This window comes from Coregonus clupeaformis, unplaced genomic scaffold (genome assembly GCF_020615455.1).
Source record: "Coregonus clupeaformis isolate EN_2021a unplaced genomic scaffold, ASM2061545v1 scaf1028, whole genome shotgun sequence".
Classification (NCBI taxonomy): domain Eukaryota; kingdom Metazoa; phylum Chordata; class Actinopteri; order Salmoniformes; family Salmonidae; genus Coregonus; species Coregonus clupeaformis.
In genome coordinates, this window is record NW_025534482.1 from 46,961 (window position 1) to 73,901 (window position 26,941).

At 47.7% G+C, this 26,941-nt stretch overlaps 1 protein-coding gene across 1 annotated transcript in view; it reads right to left on the minus strand.

The window, feature by feature from the left end:
• Positions 1–26,941, minus strand: part of LOC121571992 (ryanodine receptor 2) — a gene marked incomplete at its 3' end in the record, with an annotated part of 179,646 nt that overhangs the window by 42,716 nt on the left and 109,989 nt on the right. Inside the window, exons 18-24 of the mRNA XM_045217362.1 lie at positions 22,223–22,341; positions 18,271–18,404; positions 8,708–8,949; positions 5,989–6,181; positions 3,598–3,814; positions 3,255–3,359; positions 974–1,077 (exon numbers count right to left, since the gene is read on the minus strand). Of these exons, the coding sequence (XP_045073297.1) occupies positions 974–1,077; positions 3,255–3,359; positions 3,598–3,814; positions 5,989–6,181; positions 8,708–8,949; positions 18,271–18,404; positions 22,223–22,341 (1,114 nt within the window). The remainder of the gene's footprint in view (positions 1–973; positions 1,078–3,254; positions 3,360–3,597; positions 3,815–5,988; positions 6,182–8,707; positions 8,950–18,270; positions 18,405–22,222; positions 22,342–26,941) is intronic.

The window sequence follows — 26,941 nt, forward strand, 5'->3', positions numbered from 1 at the left end:
CAGGAACAGTATGTAGGGTGGTAACTAGGGATTGTACCCAGCAGGAACAGTATGTAGGGTGGTAACTAGGGATTGTACCCAGCAGGAACAGTATGTAGGGTGGTAACTAGGGATTGTACCCAGCAGGAACAGTATGTAGGGTGGTAACTAGGGATTGTACCCAGCAGGAACAGTATGTAGGGTGGTAACTAGGGATTGTACCCAGCAGGAACAGTATGTAGGGTGGTAACTAGGGATTGTACCCAGCAGGAACAGTATGTAGGGTGGTAACTAGGGATTGTACCCAGCAGGAACAGTATGTAGGGTGGTAACTAGGGATTGTCCCCAACAGGAACAGTATGTAGGGTGGTAACTAGGGATTGTACCCAGCAGGAACAGTATGCAGGGTGGTAACTAGGGATTGTACCCAGCAGGAACAGTATGTAGGGTGGTAACTAGGGATTGTACCCAGCAGGAACAGTATGTAGGGTGGTAACTAGGGATTGTACCCAGCAGGAACAGTATGTAGGGTGGTAACTAGGGATTGTACCCAGCAGGAACAGTATGTAGGGTGGTAACTAGGGATTGTACCCAGCAGGAACAGTATGTAGGGTGGTAACTAGGGATTGTACCCAACAGGAACAGTATGTAGGGTGGTAACTAGGGATTGTACCCAACAGGAACAGTATGTAGGGTGGTAACTAGGGATTGTACCCAACAGGAACAGTATGCAGGGTGGTAACTAGGGATTGTACCCAGCAGGAACAGTATGTAGGGGTGGTAACTAGGGATTGTACCCATCAGGAACAGTATGTAGGGTGGTAACTAGGGATTGTACCCAGCAGGAACAGTATGTAGGGTGGTAACTAGGGATTGTACCCAGCAGGAACAGTATGTAGGGTGGTAACTAGGGATTGTACCCAACAGGAACAGTATGCAGGGTGGTAACTAGGGATTGTACCCAGCAGGAACAGTATGTAGGGTGGTAACTTACTTGAGAGTCTCCAGAGACATCTGTAGGTTGTAGCTCCTCTCCTGCTCAGGAAGCTTGGAGAACTCCACCAGACAAGGATGCTGCCGCTTGTTATCGTCCCGTACCTGGAACACAACACCATTATCTGTTGATATCTCAGACCTGCAACACAACACCATTATCTGTTGATATCTCAGACCTGCAACACAACACCATTATCTGTTGATATCTCAGACCTGCAACACAACACCATTATCTGTTGATATCTCAGACCTGCAACACAACACCATTATCTGTTGATATCTCAGACCTGCAACACAACACCATTATCTGTTGTTGTCCTGTACCTGGAACACAACACCATTATCTGTTGTTGTCCTGTACCTGGAACACAACACCATTATCTGTTGATATCTCATACATGGAACACAACACAATTATCTGTTGTTGTCCCGTACCTGGAACACAACACCATTATCTGTTGTTGTTCCGTACCTGCAACACAACACCATTATCTGTTGATATCTCAGACCTGCAACACAACACCATTATCTGTTGTTGTCCCGTACCTGGAACACAACACCATTATCTGTTGTTGTCCCGTACCTGGAACACAACACCATTATCTGTTGTTTTCCCATACCTGGAACACAACACCATTATCTGTTGTTGTCCCGTACCTGGAACACAACACCATTATCTGTTGTTGTCCCGTACCTGGAACACAACACCATTATCTGTTGTTTTCCCGTACCTGGAACACAACACCATTATCTGTTGTTGTCCCGTACCTGGAACACAACACCATTATCTGTTGTTCTCCCGTACCTGGAACACAACACCATTATCTGTTGTTGTTCCGTACCTGCAACACAACACCATTATCTGTTGATATCTCAGACCTGCAACACAACACCATTATCTGTTGTTGTCCCGTACCTGGAACACAACACCATTATCTGTTGTTGTCCCGTACCTGGAACACAACACCATTATCTGTTGTTGTCCCGTACCTGGAACACAACACCATTATCTGTTGTTGTCCCGTACCTGGAACACAACACCATTATCTGTTGTTTTCCCGTACCTGGAACACAACACCATTATCTGTTGTTTTCCCGTACCTGGAACACAACACCATTATCTGTTGTTTTCCCGTACCTGCAACACAACACCATTATCTGTTGTTGTCCCATACCTGGAACACAACACCATTATCTGTTGTTTTCCCGTACCTGGAACACAACACCATTATCTGTTGTTTTCCCGTACCTGCAACACAACACCATTATCTGTTGTTGTCCCGTACCTGGAACACAACACCATTATCTGTTGTTCTCCCGTACCTGGAACACAACACCATTATCTGAATCCTCAACTACCTGCTGGGGGTAAAGAGGTTTTGGAGGATAGTGCAGAAATGCCTAAACCTCCAGGGATATCCTGACTGTAAGTGGTAGAGGGTAACCAGGGTAACCAGTGGTAGAGGGTAACCAGGGTAACCAGTGGTAGAGGGTAACCAGGGTAACCAGGGTAACCAGGGTAGCCCCAGTCTCCAATGGCTGTAGCAGTCACCCTGTCTGTCCTGACTGTAAGTGGTAGAGGGTAACCAGGGTAACCAGTGGTAGAGGGTAACCAGGGTAACCAGTGTAGCCCCAGTCTCCAATGGCTGTAGCAGTCACCCCACCCCTGTCTCTCTGTCTAATAGGTGGTGTGACTGAGGCCTGAGAAGGCAGTGACTGGGTTTAGGAAAAATACAATTAAATGTTTCATTTTCACATGCAGTGGAATGTGTTGTTTTACAGAGTCAGCCATTGTATTACAGCACCCCTGGAACCAATTAAGGTTAAGTGCCTTTTCACCTTTTCGGCTCTGGTATTCGAACCAGCGACCTTTCAGTTACCGGCCCAACGCTCTAACCACTAGGCTACCTGCCGCCCTATTAGATAGCGAGGGGGAGAGGTGTGCAGCCCTGCTTCACTAACAACACTGCCCAACCCCCTCCAATTTTGTATTTTAATGTTTTGTGCTGAGGGCCCTAAGCAACCCCCTGTATGCCTGGAGTCAGCCCTGGTAATGACAGAAGAGAAGCTGCATGTATCAAATGATATAGACAAGTTGACTAACAGATAGCCTACCAAAATGTTGGAAATTATAAGCAGAAACATACGCCTATCTAAAAAGGCCTGTCAAAAAATAAAATTAAAAAATACCCGCCATCTCTGACTGCACAGCCATTTTCTATATTTGCGGGTGATAAAGATTTTCACTTCTTCACAATATATTCAGGCATTTTACTCACAGCTCCATAGGTCCAGCCCAGATCAATCTTGTTCATCACCCACAGCTCATGGATGTTCTCTGCCAGCTTCTCCCTGATCCTCTCCAGGTGAGGAGGCAGAACAACCTGAAACCACAAGACAAGATACACAGGAAGTCAATGCCTTTGGCCAGAAGCGTTCCACATACGGTACATAGGGACAGAGGTTGTTGTTCTGGGACCTGTTATAACTGGTGTTGATCTGGACTAACCATTGAGGCAAGGGAGGGTAGTCAATTGACCTTAACCCCATGTTAGTTGTTGACCAGTTAAATTAAAGTTCCATCCTCCATGACACAGTATAGTAAAGGGTATTCTTTCCTACCTGGCTGGTGTCAACAGGTGTAGGGGTGAAGGCAGCCTGGGACAGGGTGATTGTGGGACCCAGTAGATCCCTGGTCTCACTGTGGTCCTCCTTGTACTCCTGGCTGTGTTCCACTCTCAGCTTCTCCCTGGGTAGCACAGCCTCGAAACACGGAGCGTAGCCCGGCGGGGGCAGGAACTTAAACTCTCCTTGACGACCACCCAACAGGAAACGCACTCTGGAGGGAAGAAGAAGAAGAAGAAGAAGAAGAAGAAGAAGAAGAAGAAGAAGAAGAAGAAGAAGAAGAAGAAGAAGAAGAAGAAGAAGAAGAAGAAGAAGAAGAAGAAGAAGAAGAAGAAGAAGAAGAAGAAGAAGAAGAAGAAGAAGAAGGAGAAGGAGAAGGAGGAGAAGGAGAAGGAGAAGGAGAAGGAGAAGGAGAGGGAGAGGGAGAGGGAGAGGGAGAGGGAGAGGGAGAGGGAGAGGGAGAGGGAGAAGGAGAAGAAGAAGAAGAAGAAGAAGAAGGAGAAGGAGAAGGAGAAGGAGAAGGAGAAGGAGAAGGAGAAGGAGAAGAAGGAGAAGGAGAAGGAGAAGGAGAAGGAGAAGAAGAAGAAGAAGAAGAAGAAGAAGAAGAAGAAGAAGAAGCGTTGTTTGTTTCTCTACATCTTGTTTTATCAACCTTTATCCATACAGGTTTACCTCATTGAGATAAAAAATGGACTTTGCAGAGAGATTGAGAGAGAGAGAGAGATCAAGACAGTTCAACATAAAACACAAGTAGTGCTTCCAATAGAGTAGAACGTTCTCTGCAGCCCATTGCACTGTCTTTCAGCTCTTAGGGCATTACATCATTATCTGGACAGGAAGACCCTTCAGTGAACTGGATCCATAATCCTCACAGAGTATACCATCAACCTTCCCATTCCAGAGTACTAAACCCTCTGACGTTCTGACGGTATACACTGGCTATCAGAAGGATTTTTTTTTTCTTCTACATTTTATCTAACAATTATTGTCCTGTGAGAAATAGGCCTTTACGTCGCTGTAGACAGAAATATAAAGAGGGGTCTGAAATGATTGACACTTTGATAAAGATGAGCAATAATGACTGTAGAATTCAGCTGTTTTGTAATTGGGACATTATATTATTTTATACTAATACAACTGCTCAGAGGAAGAGATTTTGTTTCATAAGTAATTTTAAAAAAAATCTCAAAATGGTAGGGGTCAACATTATTGACACCGCTGTTTTCTATAACTTTCAATACCTGACCTTGCAAATATCACAGCACTGAGCCTTTTTCTAAAATGTTTAATGAGTTGGAGAACACATTGGGAGGGATCTTAGACCATTCCTCCGTACAGAACACTTCCAGATCCTTGATATCCTTTGTCTGCGCTTATGGACTACCCTCATCAATTCAAACCACAGGTTTTCAATGGATTTCAAGTCCGGAGACTGAGCTGGCCATTGCTAAATGTAGATTTTGCGGCCAATGAAGCATTTATTTGTGGTGTAAGATCCCTCCTAATGTGTTCTTCAACTCATAAAACATTTTAGAAAAAGGCTCAGTGGCGTTATCCTCCCAAAGGGAGGTTTTGAAAACAGGGGTGTCAATCATCTTGACACCTACCTTTTTGAGGAAGAAAAAGTATTACTTGTTAAACACAATATCTTTCTCTGAGCAATTGTATTAGTTTAAAATAATACAAATCACGTGTTTTGAGGATACAACGCAGCTCAGTATTTAAAAAAAAAAAAAAATTACAGTCATTTTTGCTCATCTTTATCAAGGGCGTCAATCATTTCAGACCCACTGTAAGTCGCTGTAAACAGAAATATACGTAGCTGTAAACAGCAATACATTTACATTTTAGCAGACGCTCTTATCCAGAGCGACTTACAGTTAGTGAGTGCATACATTTTTCATACTGGCCCCCGCCCGTGGGAAACGAACCCACAACCCCGGCGTTGCAAACGCCATGCTCTACCAACTGAGCTACACGGGGCCCTAACAGAGCCCTGTAGTTTAGAAGTATGCTGCAGTCATGTCTGTAGTGTCCAGACTAGAGCGTAGAGATCCTGTAGGAACAATGCAAATCACATGTTTTGAGGATACAACGCAGCTCAGTATTATGATTTTTTTTGCTCATCTTTATCAAGGGCGTCAATCATTTCAGACCCACTGTAAGTCGCTGTAAACAGCAATACAAGGTTCAACCAGTTGTTATAACTCCTCCCAGCATCATAGACCGAGTGTGTATGGGTCATGTGATAGCTACATGTACGCTGGCTGCTAAAAACTCTTATGGAAGGCCAAAACGGACAGAAGAGATGATTGGAGAAGATCAATGATTTGTCTAGATCATTTTGATCGATTGAACGATTGATTGATTGATTGGAGGACCACTCACTTGACCCCAGCGGAGAAGCTGGCTACAGGGAAGAAGAGTCCATCAGAGTTGAAGTTCTCGAACATCCCCTGGACGGGCTGACCGTTGATACGGAAGGATATACTGGGAGCGCTGAGGTCCAGACAACAGCTGACCACGTCATCCACACGGAGGAGATGTTGATTGGGAGAGCTCACTGTCCTGGCGATGCAGCCTGAGAGAGAGGGAGGGAGGGAAGATGGAGGGAGGAAGGAAGGAAGGGTAGAGGAGAGGAGAGGAGAGGAGAGGAGAGGAGAGGAGAGGAGAGGAGAGGAGAGGAGAGGAGAGGAGAGGAGAGGAGAGGAGAGGAGAGGAGAGGAGAGAGTAACAGACAGAGTTGCCTTGAAACCAACATCATTGTTTTTCACTAGCCAAGGATTACACTGCATATCTAAGGACATCAATAAAAGTCAGATCTGATATTTGATGATCCCTGTCAAGAAGCAGGGAGTGTGTGTGTGTGTGTGTGTGTGTGTGTGTGTGTGTGTGTGTGTGTGTGTGTGTGTGTGTGTGTGTGTGTGTGTTTGTTGCTGGCTTTGCAGTAAAATGGAGAGTGATGTGAAATAACCAGCAGGGAGCATGCCAAGTGTAGGATCTATATAGCTTCATACCCTGCCGTTCGCCTGATGCAAAAACACAAATATTCTCCTCCTCAGCCTCTCTTTCAGGAGAGCAAACACTCCGCATTGTTCCTACAGGATCTCTACGCTCTAGTCTGGGTTCGTTTCCCACGGGGGGGCCAGTATGAAAAATGTATGCACTCACTAACTGTAAGTCGCTCTGGATAAGAGCGTCTGCTAAATGACTTAAATGTTCCGAATGAGTGGGGAATAGGATGCCATTTGGGATACACCCCAATTCTTCAACATGAGATAATCAGCTCCAAACCCAAGATATAAAGACGTCCTCTCAACCTCCCAACCCTCACACAGCACTCTGGGGGATCATTAGCCATCTGTCTCCCCTCCTCTCCTCATCAGCCCCACTTTCACACACACTGTCTCCCTACCCACTCAACTCTAACTAGGTAGCCCACTCAACTCTAACTAGGTAGCCCACTCAACTCTAACTAGGTAACCCACTCAACTCTAACTAGGTAGCCCACTCAACTCTAACTAGGTAGCCCACTCAACTCTAACTAGGTAACCCACTCAACTCTAACTAGGTAGCCCACTCAACTCTAACTAGGTAGCCCACTCAACTCTAACTAGGTAGCCCACTCAACTCTAACTAGGTAGCCCACTCAACTCTAACTAGGTAGCCCACTCAACTCTAACTAGGTAGCCCACTCAACTCTAACTAGGTAGCCCACTCAACTCTAACTAGGTAGCCCACTCAACTCTAACTAGGTAACCCACTCAACTCTAACTAGGTAGCCCACTCAACTCTAACTAGGTAGCCCACTCAACTCTAACTAGGTAGCCCACTCAACTCTAACTAGGTAGCCCACTCAACTCTAACTAGGTAGCCCACTCAACTCTAACTAGGTAGCCCACTCAACTCTAACTAGGTAGCCCACTCAACTCTAACTAGGTAGCCCACTCAACTCTAACTAGGTAGCCCACTCAACTCTAACTAGGTAGCCCACTCAACTCTAACTAGGTAGCCCACTCAACTCTAACTAGGTAGCCCACTCAACTCTAACTAGGTAGCCCACTCAACTCTAACTAGGTAGCCCACTCAACTCTAACTAGGTAGCCCACTCAACTCTAACTAGGTAGCCCACTCAACTCTAACTAGGTAGCCCACTCAACTCTAACTAGGTAACCCACTCAACTCTAACTAGGTAGCCCACTCAACTCTAACTAGGTAGCCCACTCAACTCTAACTAGGTAGCCCACTCAACTCTAACTAGGTAGCCCACTCAACTCTAACTAGGTAACCCACTCAACTCTAACTAGGTAGCCCACTCAACTATAACTAGGTAGCCCACTCAACTCTAACTAGGTAGCCCACTCAACTATAACTAGGTAACCCACTCAACTCTAACTAGGTAACCCACTCAACTCTAACTAGGTAGCCCACTCAACTCTAACTAGGTAGCCCACTCAACTATAACTAGGTAACCCACTCAACTCTAACTAGGTAGCCCACTCAACTCTAACTAGGTAGCCCACTCAACTCTAACTAGGTAACCCACTCAACTCTAACTAGGTAGCCCACTCAACTCTAACTAGGTAGCCCACTCAACTCTAACTAGGTAGCCCACTCAACTCTAACTAGGTAGCCCACTCAACTCTAACTAGGTAGCCCACTCAACTCTAACTAGGTAACCCACTCAACTCTAACTAGGTAGCCCACTCAACTCTAACTAGGTAGCCCACTCAACTCTAACTAGGTAACCCACTCAACTCTAACTAGGTAGCCCACTCAACTCTAACTAGGTAGCCCACTCAACTCTAACTAGGTAGCCCACTCAACTCTAACTAGGTAGCCCACTCAACTCTAACTAGGTAGCCCACTCAACTCTAACTAGGTAGCCCACTCAACTCTAACTAGGTAGCCCACTCAACTCTAACTAGGTAGCCCACTCAACTCTAACTAGGTAGCCCACTCAACTCTAACTAGGTAGCCCACTCAACTCTAACTAGGTAGCCCACTCAACTCTAACTAGGTAGCCCACTCACGTCACACTAGATCAGATGACTAGAGTAACTATCTAACCTGACCACAGGTGAATATAATAGAACAACTATCTTACCTGACCACAGGTGCAGGCCGTCGAAGCCGTAGGAGTACAGGTCGTCCCCGAGCCCGTTTCCCCCCCAGCCCTCTCCTCCCCCGGGGTAGGGTTGGTAGCCGTCAGTGGTGGCCCAGCCCACTCTTAGATGTGTGGCCTCGGCCGTAACGAACGGTAACACCTGGTCTACCATCAGCTCGTAATACCACTTCCTGTACTGGGCGGAGCCTTCACTCACACCCAGGAAGATGTTAGGCCTCATGCTGCCATGTGGGAAGAAGGAGAACAAGGGGTTAATGGAGGTTAAAGTTCAATACTGGCACAATGTTGAACGCTGTTGAATGCTCCCACAGGGTTGACTTAGATACTGGCAGACTGTTGAATGCTCCCACAGGGTTGACTTAGATACTGGCAGACTGTTGAATGCTCCCACAGGGTTGACTTTAAAGCTGCGATATGTAACTTTTTGGATGACCAAACCAAATGTGTTATAGATCTGTCATTGTCAAGTCTAAGAAGTGGTAGATCTGTTCATCATATCAATGTGCAGGGATACACTATATACAAGGTTATTACCAGTATCATATCAATGTGCAGGGATACACTATATACAAGGTTATTACCAGTATCATATCAATGTACAGGGATACACTATATACAAGGTTATTACCAGTATCATATCAATGTGCAGGGATACACTATATACAAGGTTATTACCAGTATCATATCAATGTGCAGGGATACACTATATACAAGGTTATTACCAGTATCATATCAATGTACAGGGATACACTATATACAAGGTTATTACAAGTATCATATCAATGTGCAGGGATACACTATATACAAGGTTATTACCAGTATCATATCAATGTGCAGGGATACACTATATACAAGGTTATTACCAGTATCATATCAATGTACAGGGATACACTATATACAAGGTTATTACCAGTATCATATCAATGTACAGGGATACACTATATACAAGGTTATTACCAGTATCATATCAATGTGCAGGGACACACTATATACAAGGTTATTACAAGTATCATATCAATGTGCAGGGATACACTATATACAAGGTTATTACCAGTATCATATCAATGTGCAGGGATACACTATATACAAGGTTATTACCAGTATCATATCAATGTACAGGGATACACTATATACAAGGTTATTACCAGTATCAGTGGTAGTAGGTATGTACAGGGATAAAAGTGACTGGACAGCAGGATAAATACAGTCAGAATAATAGTAATAATACTAGTAGTAATAATACTAGTAATAGTATAATAATATAGCATAGTAATGATATTTATAAACTGCACTGTTAAAATAGAAAGAGTCAAAACACCATCGCTGTGAGCTGGTGTTTGGAGGGGGTTTGGAGGGAAACCCTGAGAGCTGGTGTTTGGAGGGGGTTTGGAGGGAAACCCTGAGAGCTGGTGTTTGGAGGGGGTTTGGAGGGAAACCCTGAGAGCTGGTGTTTGGAGGGGGTTTGGAGGGAAACCCTGAGAGCTGGTGTTTGGAGGGGGTTTGGAGGGAAACCCTGAGAGCTGGTGTTTGGAGGGGGTTTGGAGGGAAACCCTGAGAGCTGGTGTTTGGAGGGGGGTTTGGAGGGAAACCCTGAGAGCTGGTGTTTGGAGGGGGTTTGGAGGGAAACCCTGAGAGCTGGTGTTTGGAGGGGGTTTGGAGGGAAACCCTGAGAGCTGGTGTTTGGAGGGGGGTTTGGAGGGAAACCCTGAGAGCTGGTGTTTGGAGGGGGTTTGGAGGGAAACCCTGAGAGCTGGTGTTTGGAGGGGGTTTGGAGGGAAACCCTGAGAGCTGGTGTTTGGAGGGGGTTTGGAGGGAAACCCTGAGAGCTGGTGTTTGGAGGGGGTTTGAATGGAAACCCTGAGAGCTGGTGTTTGGAGGGGGTTTGGAGGGAAACCCTGAGAGCTGGTGTTTGGAGGGGGTTTGGAGGGAAACCCTGAGAGCTGGTGTTTGGAGGGTTTGGAGGGAAACCCTGAGAGCTGGTGCTTGGAGGGGTTTGGAGGAAACCCTGAGAGCTGGTGTTTGGAGGGGGTTTGGAGGAAACCCTGAGAGCTGGTGTTTGGAGGGGGTTTGGAGGGAAACCCTGAGAGCTGGTGTTTGGAGGGGGTTTGGAGGGAAACCCTGAGAGCTGGTGTTTGGAGGGGGTTTGGAGGGAAACCCTGAGAGCTGGTGTTTGGAGGGGGTTTGGAGGGAAACCCTGAGAGCTGGTGTTTGGAGGGGGGTTTGGAGGGAAACCCTGAGAGCTGGTGTTTGGAGGGGTTTGGAGGGAAACCCTGAGAGCTGGTGTTTGGAGGGGGGTTTGGAGGGAAACCCTGAGAGCTGGTGTTTGGAGGGGGTTTGGAGGGAAACCCTGAGAGCTGGTGTTTGGAGGGGGTTTGGAGGGAAACCCTGAGAGCTGGTGTTTGGAGGGGGTTTGGAGGAAACCCTGAGAGCTGGTGTTTGGAGGGGGTTTGGAGGGAAACCCTGAGAGCTGGTGTTTGGAGGGGGTTTGGAGGGAAACCCTGAGAGCTGGTGTTTGGAGGGGGTTTGGAGGGAAACCCTGAGAGCTGGTGTTTGGAGGGGGTTTGGAGGGAAACCCTGAGAGCTGGTGTTTGGAGGGGTTTGGAGGGAAACCCTGAGAGCTGGTGTTTGGAGGGGGTTTGGAGGAAACCCTGAGAGCTGGTGTTTGGAGGGGTTTGGAGGGAAACCCTGAGAGCTGGTGTTTGGAGGGGGTTTGGAGGGAAACCCTGAGAGCTGGTGTTTGGAGGGGTTTGGAGGGAAACCCTGAGAGCTGGTGTTTGGAGGGGGTTTGGAGGGAAACCCTGAGAGCTGGTGTTTGGAGGGTTTGGAGGGAAACCCTGAGAGCTGGTGTTTGGAGGGGGTTTGGAGGGAAACCCTGAGAGCTGGTGTTTGGAGGGGTTTGGAGGGAAACCCTGAGAGCTGGTGTTTGGAGGGGGTTTGGAGGGAAACCCTGAGAGCTGGTGTTTGGAGGGGGTTTGGAGGGAAACCCTGAGAGCTGGTGTTTGGAGGGGGGTTTGGAGGGAAACCCTGAGAGCTGGTGTTTGGAGGGGTTTGGAGGGAAACCCTGAGAGCTGGTGTTTGGAGGGGGTTTGGAGGGAAACCCTGAGAGCTGGTGTTTGGAGGGGTTTGGAGGGAAACCCTGAGAGCTGGTGTTTGGAGGGGGTTTGGAGGGAAACCCTGAGAGCTGGTGTTTGGAGGGGGGTTTGGAGGGAAACCCTGAGAGCTGGTGTTTGGAGGGGGTTTGGAGGGAAACCCTGAGAGCTGGTGTTTGGAGGGGGTTTGGAGGAAACCCTGAGAGCTGGTGTTTGGAGGGGGTTTGGAGGGAAACCCTGAGAGCTGGTGTTTGGAGGGGGTTTGGAGGGAAACCCTGAGAGCTGGTGTTTGGAGGGGGTTTGGAGGAAACCCTGAGAGCTGGTGTTTGGAGTGGGGTTTGGAGGGAAACCCTGAGAGCTGGTGTTTGGAGGGGGTTTGGAGGAAACCCTGAGAGCTGGTGTTTGGAGGGGGGTTTGGAGGGAAACCCTGAGAGCTGGTGTTTGGAGGGGGTTTGGAGGGAAACCCTGAGAGCTGGTGTTTGGAGGGGTTTGGAGGGAAACCCTGAGAGCTGAGTGTTTGGAGGGGGGTTTGGAGGGAAACCCTGAGAGCTGGTGTTTGGAGGGGGTTTGGAGGGAAACCCTGAGAGCTGGTGTTTGGAGGGGGTTTGGGGAAACCCTGAGAGCTGGTGTTTGGAGGGGGTTTGGAGGAAACCCTGAGAGCTGGTGTTTGGAGGGGGTTTGGAGGGAAACCCTGAGAGCTGGTGTTTGGAGGGGGTTTGGAGGGAAACCCTGAGAGCTGGTGTTTGGAGGGGGTTTGGAGGAAACCCTGAGAGCTGGTGTTTGGAGGGGGGTTTGGAGGAAACCCTGAGAGCTGGTGTTTGGAGGGGGTTTGGAGGGAAACCCTGAGAGCTGGTGTTTGGAGGGGGGTTTGGAGGGAAACCCTGAGAGCTGGTGTTTGGAGGGGGTTTGGAGGGAAACCCTGAGAGCTGGTGTTTGGAGGGGGGTTTGGAGGGAAACCCTGAGAGCTGGTGTTTGGAGGGGGTTTGGAGGGAAACCCTGAGAGCTGGTGTTTGGAGGGGGTTTGGAGGGAAACCCTGAGAGCTGGTGTTTGGAGGGGGTTTGGAGGAAACCCTGAGAGCTGGTGTTTGGAGGGGGTTTGGAGGGAAACCCTGAGAGCTGGTAGTTTGGAGGGGGTTTGGAGGGAAACCCTGAGAGCTGGTGTTTGGAGGGGGGTTTGGAGGGAAACCCTGAGAGCTGGTGTTTGGAGGGGGTTTGGAGGGAAACCCTGAGAGCTGGTGTTTGGAGGGGGTTTGGAGGGAAACCCTGAGAGCTGGTGTTTGGAGGGGGTTTGGAGGGAAACCCTGAGAGCTGGTGTTTGGAGGGGGTTTGGAGGGAAACCCTGAGAGCTGGTGTTTGGAGGGGTTTGGAGGGGAAACCCTGAGAGCTGGTGTTTGGAGGGGGTTTGGAGGGAAACCCTGAGAGCTGGTGTTTGGAGGGGGTTTGGAGGAAACCCTGAGAGCTGGTGTTTGGAGGGGGTTTGGAGGGAAACCCTGAGAGCTGGTGTTTGGAGGGGGTTTGGAGGGAAACCCTGAGAGCTGGTGTTTGGAGGGGGTTTGGAGGGAAACCCTGAGAGCTGGTGTTTGGAGGGGGTTTGGAGGGAAACCCTGAGAGCTGGTGTTTGGAGGGGGTTTGGAGGGAAACCCTGAGAGCTGGTGTTTGGAGGGGGTTTGGAGGGAAACCCTGAGAGCTGGTGTTTGGAGGGGGTTTGGAGGAAACCCTGAGAGCTGGTGTTTGGAGGGGTTTGGAGGGAAACCCTGAGAGCTGGTGTTTGGAGGGGGTTTGGAGGGAAACCCTGAGAGCTGGTGTTTGGAGGGGGGTTTGGAGGGAAACCCTGAGAGCTGGTGTTTGGAGGGGGTTTGGAGGGAAACCCTGAGAGCTGGTGTTTGGAGGGGGTTTGGAGGGAAACCCTGAGAGCTGGTGTTTGGAGGGGGTTTGGAGGGAAACCCTGAGAGCTGGTGTTTGGAGGGGGTTTGGAGGGAAACCCTGAGAGCTGGTGTTTGGAGGGGGTTTGGAGGGAAACCCTGAGAGCTGGTGTTTGGAGGGGGTTTGGAGGGAAACCCTGAGAGCTGGTGTTTGGAGGGGGTTTGGAGGGAAACCCTGAGAGCTGGTGTTTGGAGGGGGTTTGGAGGGAAACCCTGAGAGCTGGTGTTTGGAGGGGGTTTGGAGGGAAACCCTGAGAGCTGGTGTTTGGAGGGGTTTGGAGGGAAACCCTGAGAGCTGGTGTTTGGAGGGGGTTTGGAGGGAAACCCTGAGAGCTGGTGTTTGGAGGGGGTTTGGAGGGAAACCCTGAGAGCTGGTGTTTGGAGGGGGTTTGGAGGGAAACCCTGAGAGCTGGTGTTTGGAGGGGGTTTGGAGGGAAACCCTGAGAGCTGGTGTTTGGAGGGGGTTTGGAGGGAAACCCTGAGAGCTGGTGTTTGGAGGGGGTTTGGAGGGAAACCCTGAGAGCTGGTGTTTGGAGGGGGTTTGGAGGAAACCCTGAGAGCTGGTGTTTGGAGGGGGTTTGGAGGAAACCCTGAGAGCTGGTGTTTGGAGGGGGTTTGGAGGAAACCCTGAGAGCTGGTGTTTGGAGGGGGGTTTGGAGGGAAACCCTGAGAGCTGGTGTTTGGAGGGGGTTTGGAGGAAACCCTGAGAGCTGGTGTTTGGAGGGGGTTTGGAGGGAAACCCTGAGAGCTGGTGTTTGGAGGGGGTTTGGAGGGAAACCCTGAGAGCTGGTGTTTGGAGGGGTTTGGAGGGAAACCCTGAGAGCTGGTGTTTGGAGGGGGTTTGGAGGGAAACCCTGAGAGCTGGTGTTTGGAGGGGGGTTTGGAGGGAAACCCTGAGAGCTGGTGTTTGGAGGGTGTTTGGAGGAAACCCTGAGAGCTGGTGTTTGGAGGGGGTTTGGAGGGAAACCCTGAGAGCTGGTGTTTGGAGGGGGTTTGGAGGGAAACCCTGAGAGCTGGTGTTTGGAGGGGGGTTTGGAGGGAAACCCTGAGAGCTGGTGTTTGGAGGGGGTTTGGAGGGAAACCCTGAGAGCTGGTGTTTGGAGGGGGTTTGGAGGGAAACCCTGAGAGCTGGTGTTTGGAGGGGGTTTGGAGGGAAACCCTGAGAGCTGGTGTTTGGAGGGGGGTTTGGAGGGAAACCCTGAGAGCTGGTGTTTGGAGGGGGTTTGGAGGGAAACCCTGAGAGCTGGTGTTTGGAGGGGTTTGGAGGAAACCCTGAGAGCTGGTGTTTGGAGGGGAGTTTGGAGGAAACCCTGAGAGCTGGTGTTTGGAGGGAGTTTGGAGGGAAACCCTGAGAGCTGGTGTTTGGAGGGGAGTTTGGAGGGAAACCCTGAGAGCTGGTGTTTGGAGGGAGTTTGGAGGGAAACCCTGAGAGCTGGTGTTTGGAGGGGGTTTGGAGGGAAACCCTGAGAGCTGGTGTTTGGAGGAGTTTGGAGGGAAACCCTGAGAGCTGGTGTTTGGAGGGAGTTTGGAGGGAAACCCTGAGAGCTGGTGTTTGGAGGGGAGCCCTGGGGGGTTTGGAGGGAAACCCTGAGAGCTGGTGTTTGGAGGGGGTTTGGAGGGAAACTCTGAGAGCTGGTGTTTGGAGGGTGTTTGGAGGAAACCCTGAGAGCTGGTGTTTGGAGGGGGTTTGGAGGGAAACCCTGAGAGCTGGTGTTTGGAGGGGGTTTGGAGGGAACCCTGAGAGCTGGTGTTTGGAGGGGGTTTGGAGGGAAACCCTGAGAGCTGGTGTTTGGAGGGGGTTTGGAGGAAACCCTGAGAGCTGGTGTTTGGAGGGTTTGGAGGAAACCCTGAGAGCTGGTGTTTGGAGGGGGTTTGGAGGGAAACCCTGAGAGCTGGTGTTTGGAGGGGGTTTGGAGGGAAACCCTGAGAGCTGGTGTTTGGAGGGGGTTTGGAGGGAAACCCTGAGAGCTGGTGTTTGGAGGGGGTTTGAATGGAAACCCTGAGAGCTGGTGTTTGGAGGGTGTTTGAATGGAAACCCCAATGTGTTAAGATACACTGAATGGATTTCTACACACAATGGAAGTACTGAAACACACCCAAAGTGGTTTCTTTAAGAGAGTGTTGTGAAAACCATTCTTGGTGTTTCAGTGCATGCAAAAAGGCAGAATCAAAATCAAATGTTTAGGGCTATGTAAGGCAGCATGTGTAAAGTGGGCCTTCATCACTGGTATTCATGGGAGAAGGTGGAAGTGAACCCAGGTCTCCTGCTTGTTAAAACACTGCCTTAATCCTCTCAGCCAGTCTTCATGGCTAAACTGTTATGCTGAACCACCTTTGTTACACTTTAGCAAATGAGGCCCGATTCAGACTTCAGATAAGTAGACTTAACATGGACTCAATAAAACACGGACTTAAGTCCACGTTAAATCAATTTATCTCAAGTCTGAATCGGGCTTTTTAGGGAGAATATTTTTGTGTGAAATTTGTTTAGACGTTAGAAACAGGAGACAGAGAAAGAGTGAAAGTTGGAAAAGGCGGAAGCGGGAATTCAACCCCGACCGCCGGGAAAGTAAGATGACACATTTCTTTGGAACTTTACCCACAGTGAACAGTGCATGTCAGAGCCATGAGGTCAAAGGAATTGTCCGTAGAGCTCCGAGACAGGATTGTGTCGAGGATCAGTGACACTGTCCAATAAGAGGAGGGATTCCCATTTACAGTATTTGGAAACTCCAGAAAAGGGGATATAATTCTGCACTAGACAGACCACCATAGTTAACCAATAGCTACCCGGACTATCTGCACTGACCCTTTTACACTTCTCTTTTGACTCATCACATACGCTGCTGTTACTGTTTATTATCTATCCTGTTGCCTAGCCACTTTACCCCTAACTATATCTACCTCAATTACCTGGTCCCCTGTGTATATAGCCATGTTATTACCTGGTAGCCCGTGTATATAGCCATGTTATTACCTGGTCCCCTGTGTATATAGCCATGTTATTACCTGGTCCCCTGTGTATATAGCCATGTTATTACCTGGTACCCCCGTGTATATAGCCATGTATTACCTGGTACCCTGTGTATATAGCCATGTTATTACCTGGTCCCCTGTGTATATAGCCATGTTATTACCTGGTACCCTGTGTATATAGCCAGTGTTATTACCTGGTCCCCTGTGTATATAGCCATGTTATTACCTGGTACCCTGTGTATATAGCCATGTTATTACCTGGTCCCCTGTGTATATAGCCATGTTATTACCTGGTCCCCTGTGTATATAGCCATGTTATTACCTGGTACCCTGTGTATATAGCCATGTTATTACCTGGTACCCTGTGTATATAGCCATGTTATTACCTGGTCCCCTGTGTATATAGCCATGTTATTACCTGGTCCCCTGTGTATATAGCCATGTTATTACCTGGTCCCCTGTGTATATAGCCATGTTATTACCTGGTCCCCTGTGTATATAGCCATGTTATTACCTGGTCCCCTGTGTATATAGCCATGTTATTACCTGGTATCCTGTGTATATAGCCATGTTATTACCTGGTCCCCTGTGTATATAGCCATGTTATTACCTGGTCCCCTGTGTATATAGCCATGTTATTACCTGGTACCCTGTGTATATAGCCATGTTATTACCTGGTCCCCTGTGTATATAGCCATGTTATTACCTGGTATCCCTGTGTATATAGCCATGTTATTACCTGGTACCCTGTGTATATAGCCATGTTATTACCTGGTCCCCGTGTATATAGCCATGTTATTACCTGGTCCCCCTGTGTATATAGCCATGTTATTACCTGGTACCCTGTGTATATAGCCATGTTATTACCTGGTACCCTGTGTATATAGCCATGCTATTACCTGGTCCCCTGTGTATATAGCCATGTTATTACCTGGTAGCCCGTGTATATAGCCATGATGGACCCTTGTATATAGCCTGGTGTATATAGCCATGTTATTACCTGGTACTCCCTGTGTATATAGCCATGTTATTACCTGGTAACCCGTGTATATAGCCATGTTATTACCTGGTAACCTGTGTATATAGCCATGTTATTACCTGGTCCCCTGTGTATATAGCCATGTTATTACCTGGTCCCCTGTGTATATAGCCATGTTATTACCTGGTCCCCTGTGTATATAGCCATGTTATTACCTGGTAGCCCATGTATATAGCCATGCTATCGTTACTCATTGTGGATTTATTCCTTGTGTTACTCTTTTCTATTCTATTATTTCTCTTTGTTTCTCTCTGCATTGTTGGGAAGGACCGTAAGCATTTCACTGTTAGTCTACAACTGTTGATTATACAACATGTGACAAATAAAATTTGATTTGATTTGAAAAAAGAGAGGAGACTGAGTATAATTGAGAAAGATAATCTTGAAGAAGCATTGAGAAGAGAGGAGACTGAGGGGTAACAAAATGTATCAGAGGGTTATCAGGAAAAGGGGGGAGTGAGGGGTTGTGGGAAAGAGGGAAAGGGGTAACGAGGAGGGCGTGTCTAACTACTGTACCTGCTGACGTGATTGACAAGTCGTGTCTGCAGCAGCAGGTCTCTGCCAGGTAGCAGGTTGTCACAGATCAGGTGCTGGTTGGACCGCACCGCCACACCATGACACACACACAGAGAACAGAGCACGTCCAGAACCTATAGGGGTTAACATACTAGAATAGACTGCGGGTGTCACAGATCAGGTGCTGGTTGGACCGCACCGCCACACCATGACACACACACAGAGAACAGAGCACGTCCAGAACCTTAGGGGTTAACATATGAATAGGTCCATGTCACAGATCGGGTGCTGGTTGGACCGTTCCGCCACCATGACACACACACAGAGAACAGAGCACGTCCAGAACCTATAGGGGTTAACATATAGAATAGACCATGTCATAGATCAGGTGCTGGTTGGACCGCACCGCCACACCATAGACACACACAGAGAACAGAGCACCAGCTCCAGAACCTTAGGGGTGCATGAATAGACCATGTCACAGATCAGGTGCTGGTTGGACCGCACCGCCACACCATGACACACACACAGAGAACAGAGCACTCCAGAACCTACAGGGGTTAACATATAGAATAGACCATGTCACAGATCAGGTGCTGGTTGGACCGCAGACCGCCACACCATGACACACACACAGAGAACAGAGCACGTCCAGAACCTATAGGGGGTTAACATATAGAATAGACCATGTCACAGATCAGGTGCTGGTTGGACCGCACCGCCACACCATGACACACACACACAGAGAACAGAGCACGTCCAGAACCTATAGGGGTTAACATATAGAATAGACCATGTCACAGATCAGGTGCTGGTTGGACCGCACCGCCACACCATGACACACACACAGAGAACAGAGCACGTCCAGAACCTACAGGGGTTAACATATAGAATAGACCATGTCATAGATCAGGTGCTGGTTGGACCTTGCACCGCCACACCATGACACACACACAGCGAGAACAGAGCACGTCCAGAACTCAGGGGTTAACTGTAGAATAGACCATGTCACAGATCAGGTGCTGGTTGGACCCCGCACCGCCACACCATGACACACACACACAGAGAACAGAGCACGTCAGAACCTATAGGGGACAATATGTAGAATAGACCATGTCACAGATCAGGTGCTGGCTGGACCGCACCGCCTTCACACCATGACCACACAGAGAACAGAGCAATGCCTGGTGTTAGGGTAATATGTGAATAGACCATGTCACAGGATCAGGTGCTGGTTGGACCGCAACCACACCATGAACCACACAGAGAACAACGTCAGAACCTAGTAACATGCAGAATAGACCATGTCACAGATCAGGTGCTGGTTGGACCGCACCGCCACACCATGACACACACACAGAGAACAGAGCACGGCCCAACCTATAGGGGTTAACATGTAGAATAGACCATGTCACAGATCAGTGCTGCTGGACCGCACCGCCACACCATGACACACACACACAGAGAACAGAGTACGTCCAGAACCTATAGGGGTTAACATGTAGAATAGACCATGTCACAGATCAGGTGCTGGTTGGACGCAGACCGACACACCATGACACACACACAGAGAACAGAGCAATTCCAGAACCTATAGGGGTTAACATATAGAAATAGGACTGGCAACACAGATAGTGCTGGTTGGACCGCACCGGCCACACCATGACACACACACAGAGTAAACAGAGCACGTCAGAACCTATAGGGTTAACATATAGAATAGAAATTAAGTACAGATCAGGTGCTGGTTGGACCGCACCGCCACACCATGACACTAAGGCACAGAGAACAGAGCACGTCAGAACCTAGGGAACATAGAATAGACCATGTACAGATCAGGTGCTGGCTGGGACCGCACTGCCACACCATGACACACACACAGAGAACAGAGTAACCAGAAACCTATAGGGTTAACATGTAGAATAGACCATGTCACAGATCAGATGCTGCTGGACCGCACCACACACTACAACACACACACAGAGAACAGAGCACGTCTTAAGAACCTATAGGGGCAATATATAGAATAGAACCATGATCAGGGGTGCTGCCACCGCACCGTCACACCATGACACACACACAGAGAGAATAGAGCACTGCTCCAGAACCTATAGGGGTTAACATATAGAATAGACCATGTCACAGATCAGGTGCTGGTTGGACCGCACCGCCACACCATGAAACACACAGAGAACAGAGCACGTCAGAACCTAGGGGCAACATATAGAATAACACAGATCAGGTGCTGGCTGGACGCACCCACACCATGAGACACACACACAGAGAGACAGAGCACGTCCAGAACCTAGGGGTTAACATAGAATAGACCATGTCAAGGTGATCAGGTGCCGGGTTAGACCGCACGGCCACACCATGCACACACACAGAGAACAGAGTACGTCCAGAACCTATAGGGGTTAACATATAGAATAGACTATGTCACAGATCAGGTGCTGGTTGGACCAGCACCGCCACACCATGACACACACACAGAGAACAGAGCACGTCCAGAACCTATAGGGGTTAACATATAGAATAGACCATGTCACAGATCAGGTGCTGGTTGGACCGCACCGCCACACCATGACACACACACAGAGAACAGAGCACGTCCAGAACCTATAGGGGTTAACATGTAGAATAGACCATGTCATAGATCAGGTGCTGGTTGGACCGCACCGCCACACCATGACACACACACACAGAGAACAGAGCACGTCCAGAACCTATAGGGGTTAACATATAGAATAGACCATGTCACAGATCAGGTGCTGGTTGGACCGCACCGCCACACCATGACACACACACAGAGAACAGAGCACGTCCAGAACCTATAGGGGTTAACATGTAGAATAGACCATGTCACAGATCAGGTGCTGGTTGGACCGTACCACCACACCATGACACACACACAGAGAACAGAGCACGTCCAGAACCTATAGGGGTTAACATATAGAATAGACCATGTCACAGATCAGGTGCTGGTTGGACCGCACCGCCACACCATGACACACACACAGAGAACAGAGCACGTCCAGAACCTACAGGGGGTTAACATGTAGAATAGACCATGTCACAGATCAGGTGCTGGTTGGACCGCACCGCCACACCATGACACACACACAGAGAACAGAGCACGTCCAGAACCTATAGGGGTTAACATATAGAATAGACCACAGATCAGGTGCTGGTTGGACCGCACCCAACAACTACATTTTTGGTTAACATTGCATTCAGACTGTAGGCCACATTACTGCCTAATCTGCAATTTAACTTGATGTTGTTGATGGTGGTGAAGCATTGGACAGTGGTAAAATGCTAATGCTACTGTCAAAAGGAAGGATTGGGCTTTTCTACTTAAGGATCACCTAACTCTACTCACTGGAGAGAAAGTTTTAATCATTTAGACGTGCCAACGTGACCAATCCTTTCAGTAACGTTGGTCCACTAGCTAATCATGTAAAACAAAGGGGAACATTTAATGATTCGTTTTATTGAGTGCTGCTTTTAGTCCTTCTCTGTGTATTGCGCGAACATCAACGGCATACATCTATATAGTTATATTGATTGCCTCAATTCTCAACTCATCTGCTGAAAAATAACATTTCCAAAACAACACCTCTTATTATAAAAAAAATAAAATAAAAAAAAAGACAAGATGAATGTCTCTGAAATAATTGAACATTAAATGAAGTATCCTGAAAGAGTGGAATGGAAGACCTACCCACTGGTCCAATGTGTTGCTCACACAATTATCAGCACACTTCATTGTACAGAAAGAGTGTATGAATAATTCATAGTGCATTCTATAAATAATCTCTGTTAAATAGGTAGGCCCACCTTGGAGTTCATCCATTCTGTACCACTAATACATAATGTCTACAGTATATAAGGAGGTGGTCCTGTTTATCTATAATACATCGTTTATAGGTAGGTGGTCTCCTCTACCCACCTTGTGGTTGCGTCCATGTTTGTCTAGCAGAGAGATTATTGACTTGATGTGTCCCTCTTTGATGATGTTCAGAGCTTCAGGACTCTCCACCAGGACACAGTGAAGCACCTCCAAGATACCTGAACACAACCAGCACAGAGTTAGTAACACACCAACACCCTACTAACCCCTAACTAACTAACTAACCCTAACTAACTAACTAACTAACTAACCCTAACCTAACTAACCCTAACCCTTGAGGACTCTCCACCAGGACACAGTGAAGGACCTCCAGGATGTATGGAGAACGGAATTACAAAACCCCCAACTAACAGGGTCCCTGAATGCCAGACGAGTTATAAAACATCACCAACTAACAGGGTCCCTGAATGCCAGACTAGTTATAAACACCATCACCAACTAACAGGGTCCCTGAATGCCAGACTAGTTATAAACACCATCACCAACTAACAGGGTCCCTGAATGCCAGACTAGTTATAAACACCAAAGTCTGAATGCCAGACGAGTTATAAACACCATCACCAACTAACAGGGTCCCTGAATGCCAGACTAGTTATAAACACCATCACCAACTAACAGGGTCCCTGAATGCCAGACTAGTTATAAACACCATCACAGTTACTCCACTAGGACACAGTACAGAACCTCTGGCTAAATTATTATTATCGATCTATTTGCAGATCATTTTGCTCTTTTTTTTTACCTTAAGGCTTAATACAAGTAATTTATCTTATTTCTGGATATTTTAAGATATTTTCCATTAATACAACACATTTTTTAGGCTAAAATAAGCTACATTATCTGCCAAGCCTGGTAGGAAAAAACAAGAAAAAAACTATTTTAAGTGAATTCTTACTCAATATAAGACACGCATGCTTAGACTTTGCAAGAAACCAATAAATTATAATAAATTATTTATATGAATAGCTAGGTGTGACAATGGACCTGTTAAATGATATACAATGTCTAAATCTGTCTTCTCTATGGCCTCTGCATGATGAATCATCAACGCTCAGGGTGGGGACAGACAGCCCATCTCAGTATGGAGAGCAGTTCACAATGCATGTAGACCTATCATCTCACCATGGTAACAATGTATGTAGACCTATCATCTCACCATGGTAACAATGCATGTAGACCTATCATCTCACCATGGTAACAATGCATGTAGACCTATCATCTCATCATGGTAACAATGCATGTAGACCTATCATCTCATCATGGTAACAATGCATGTAGACCTATCATCTCATCATGGTAACAATGCATGTAGACCTATCATCTCATCATGGTAACAATGCATGTAGACCTATCATCTCATCATGGTAACAATGCATGTAGACCTATCATCTCATCATGGTAACAATGCATGTAGACCTATCATCTCATCATGGTAACAATGCATGTAGACCCATCATCTCATCATGGTAACAATGCATGTAGACCCATCATCTCATCATGGTAACAATGCATGTAGACCTATCATCTCATCATGGTAACAATGCATGTAGACCTATCATCTCATCATGGTAACAATGCATGTAGACCTATCATCTCATCATGGTAACAATGCATGTAGACCCATCATCTCATCATGGTAACAATGCATGTAGACCTATCATCTCACCATGGTAACAATGCATGTAGACCTATCATCTCATCATGGTAACAATGCATGTAGACCCATCATCTCATCATGGTAACAATGCATGTAGACCTATCATCTCACCATGGTAACAATGCATGTAGACCTATCATCAAAATAAAAAACAAAAATACCTTATTTACATAAGTATTCATGCCATTTGCTATGATAATCGAAATTGAGCTCAGGTGCATCATTTCCATTGATCATCCTTGAGATGTTTCTACAACTTGATTGGAGTCCACTTGTGGTAAATTCAATTGATTGGACATGATTTGGAAAGGCACACACCTGTCTATATAAGGTCCCACAGTTGACAGTGCATGTCAGAGCAGAAACCAAGCCATGAGGTCAGAAGGAATTGTCCGTAGAGATCCGAGACAGGATTGTGTCGAGGTACAGATCTGGGGAAGGGTACCAAAACATTTCTGCAGCATTGAAGGTCCCCAAGAACACAGTGGCCTCCATCATTCTTAAATGAAAGAAGTTTGGAACCACCAAGACTCTTCCTAGAGCTGGCCGCCCGGCCAAACTGAGCAATCGGGGAGAAGGGCCTTGGTCAGGGAGGTGACCAAGAACCCGATGGTCACTCTGAAAGAGCTCCAGAGTTCCTCTGTGGAGATGGGAGAACCTTCCAGAAGGACAACCATCTCTGCAGCACTCTACCAATCAGGCCTTTATGGTAGAGTGGCCAAAGGGGAAGCCACTCCTCAGTATAAGGCACATGACATCCCTTGGACTTTGCCAAAAGGCACCTAAAGGACTCTCAGACCATGAGAAACAAGATTCTCTGGTCTGATGAAACCAAGATTGAACTCTTTGGCCTGAATGCCAAGCGTCACGTCCTGGAGGAAACATGGCACCATCTCTACGGTGAAGCATGGTGGTGGCAGCATCATGCTGTGGGGATGTTTTTCAGCGTCAGGGAGACTAGTCAGCAAAGATAGCGAAATCCTTGATGAAAACCTGCTCCAGAGCGCTCAGGACCTCAGACTGGGGCGAAGGTTCACCTTCCAACAGGACAACGACCCTAAGCACACAGCCAAGACAAAGCAGGAGTGGCTTCGGGACAAGTCTCTCAATGTCCTTGAGTGGCCCAGCCAGAGCCCGGACTTGAACCCGATCGAACATCTCTGGAGAGACCTGAAAATAGCTGTGCAGCGACGCTCCCCATCCAACCTGACAGAGCTTGAGAGGATCTGCAGAGAAGAATGGGAGAAACTCCCCAAATACAGGTGTGTCAAGCTTATAGCGTCATTCCCAAGAAGACTCGAGGCTGTAATCGCTGCCAAAGGTGCTTCAATAAAGTACTGGGTAAAGGTTCTGAATACTTATGTAAATTTGATATTTCATTATTTTTATTTTTTTTATACATTTGCAAACATTTCTAAAAACCTGTTTATTCTTGGTAATTATCGGGTATTGTGCGTAGATTGATGAGGGGCAAAAACAATTTTAATCCATTTTAGAATAAGGCTGTAACTCAACAAAGCGTGGAAAGTGTCAAGGGGTCTGAATACTTTCCGAATGCACTGAATAGCCCATATATAGATGTCCTAGCTAACCTCTTTCCGCTAATACATTAAATGCAGTATATCTAGCTAATTAATGATTGGTTATGCATAATAAGCTTCTAACTTATAGTATCGGTATCTTGCGCAATACGCACGCACCTGTGCTCCGCTGACCTCTCTCTTTAAAAAACTATCCTTAGCTCTTGGAGTCCCACGCAGGAAAAGCTAGACTAGAATAGCTTTCTGGACATTATTATTTTTTTAGCATTTCTTATACCAATAGACTATTCGAAGAGGGACGCAGCTCTTGTTTGCTGAATGTTAAATACAGCAGCCAATAGAACTCACGGGTAGTTTTAAAGAAGAGCGAACGTGTCATGGTGGTAGACTATAGCAGTTATTTATTCAGACCCATAACCATTCAATCTTCGTGAAGCCTTCTGCATCTAATTCCAGGGACTAATTGAAGGGGGCTGTCAATAGGAAATCGAGAGCGGGCATGTCCATGGAGAGTTTTCAAATGTGTTGAGGTGTGTCCAGGAGTATGCAGATGAGTTCAGGTGTATTCAGATGTGCCTCTCCAGGTGAGTGAGAGAGTACGGAGAAAAATGCACTCCATCCCACCTCGGTTATTTACATTAGAAACAAGAGTGGCCACCTGTGAACTGAGCTATAAATGTCTCCTATTCTATTCTACAATATTCAAACCAGAAATAGACTGAGTCACTGGGGATATGCATGATGGGGTTAAGAACACGAGGTTTGTGTTTTGATGCCGTGAGCTATGCGGCATGTTAGGCGTTTCATAATTCAGAGGCTGGTGGAGCGGTGGCCGTCCTGCTAGTCACTAGCTTTCATCCACCTACGTACACTCAGAGGAGAGGAGAGGGGGAGGGGAGGGGAGGGGAGAGGAGGGGGAGGAGAGGAGAGGGGAGGAGAGAGAGGGAGAGAGAGGAGAGGAGAGGAGAGGAGGCTCCACACTGCAGCCAGGCTGCCAACACATGAATTCTTTTACAGCAGAAATGGGGGAATCTATATTTTCTTTCCATTTCTCCCTCCCTCTCCTCCCTCTCTCTCTCCCTCTCCTCCCTCTCTCTGTCTCTCTCTCTCTCTCTGTCTCTCTCTCTCTCCCTCTCCTCCCTCTCTCTCTCCCTCTCTCCCTCTCTCCCTCTCTCTCTCCCTCTCCTCCCTCTCTCTCTCCCTCTCCTCCCTCTCTCTCTCTCTCTCTCTCTCTCTCTCTCTGTCTCTCTCTCCTCTCCTCCTCTCTCTCTCCCTCTCTCTCTCCCTCTCCTCCCTCTCTCTCTTCCTCTCTCTCTCCCTCTCCCTCTCTCCCTCCCTCCCTCTATCCCTCCCTCTCCTCCCTCTCCCTCTCTCCCTCTCTCTCCTCCCTCTCTCCCTCTCTCTCTCCCTCCCTCTTTCCCTCCCTCCCTCCCTCTCCTCTCTCTCTCCCTCTCCTCCTTCTCTCCCTCCCTCTCTCTACTCTCTCCCTCCCTCCCTCTATCCCTCTCTCTCTCCCTCTCTCTCTCCCTCTCCTCCCTCTTTCCCTCCCTCCCTCCCTCC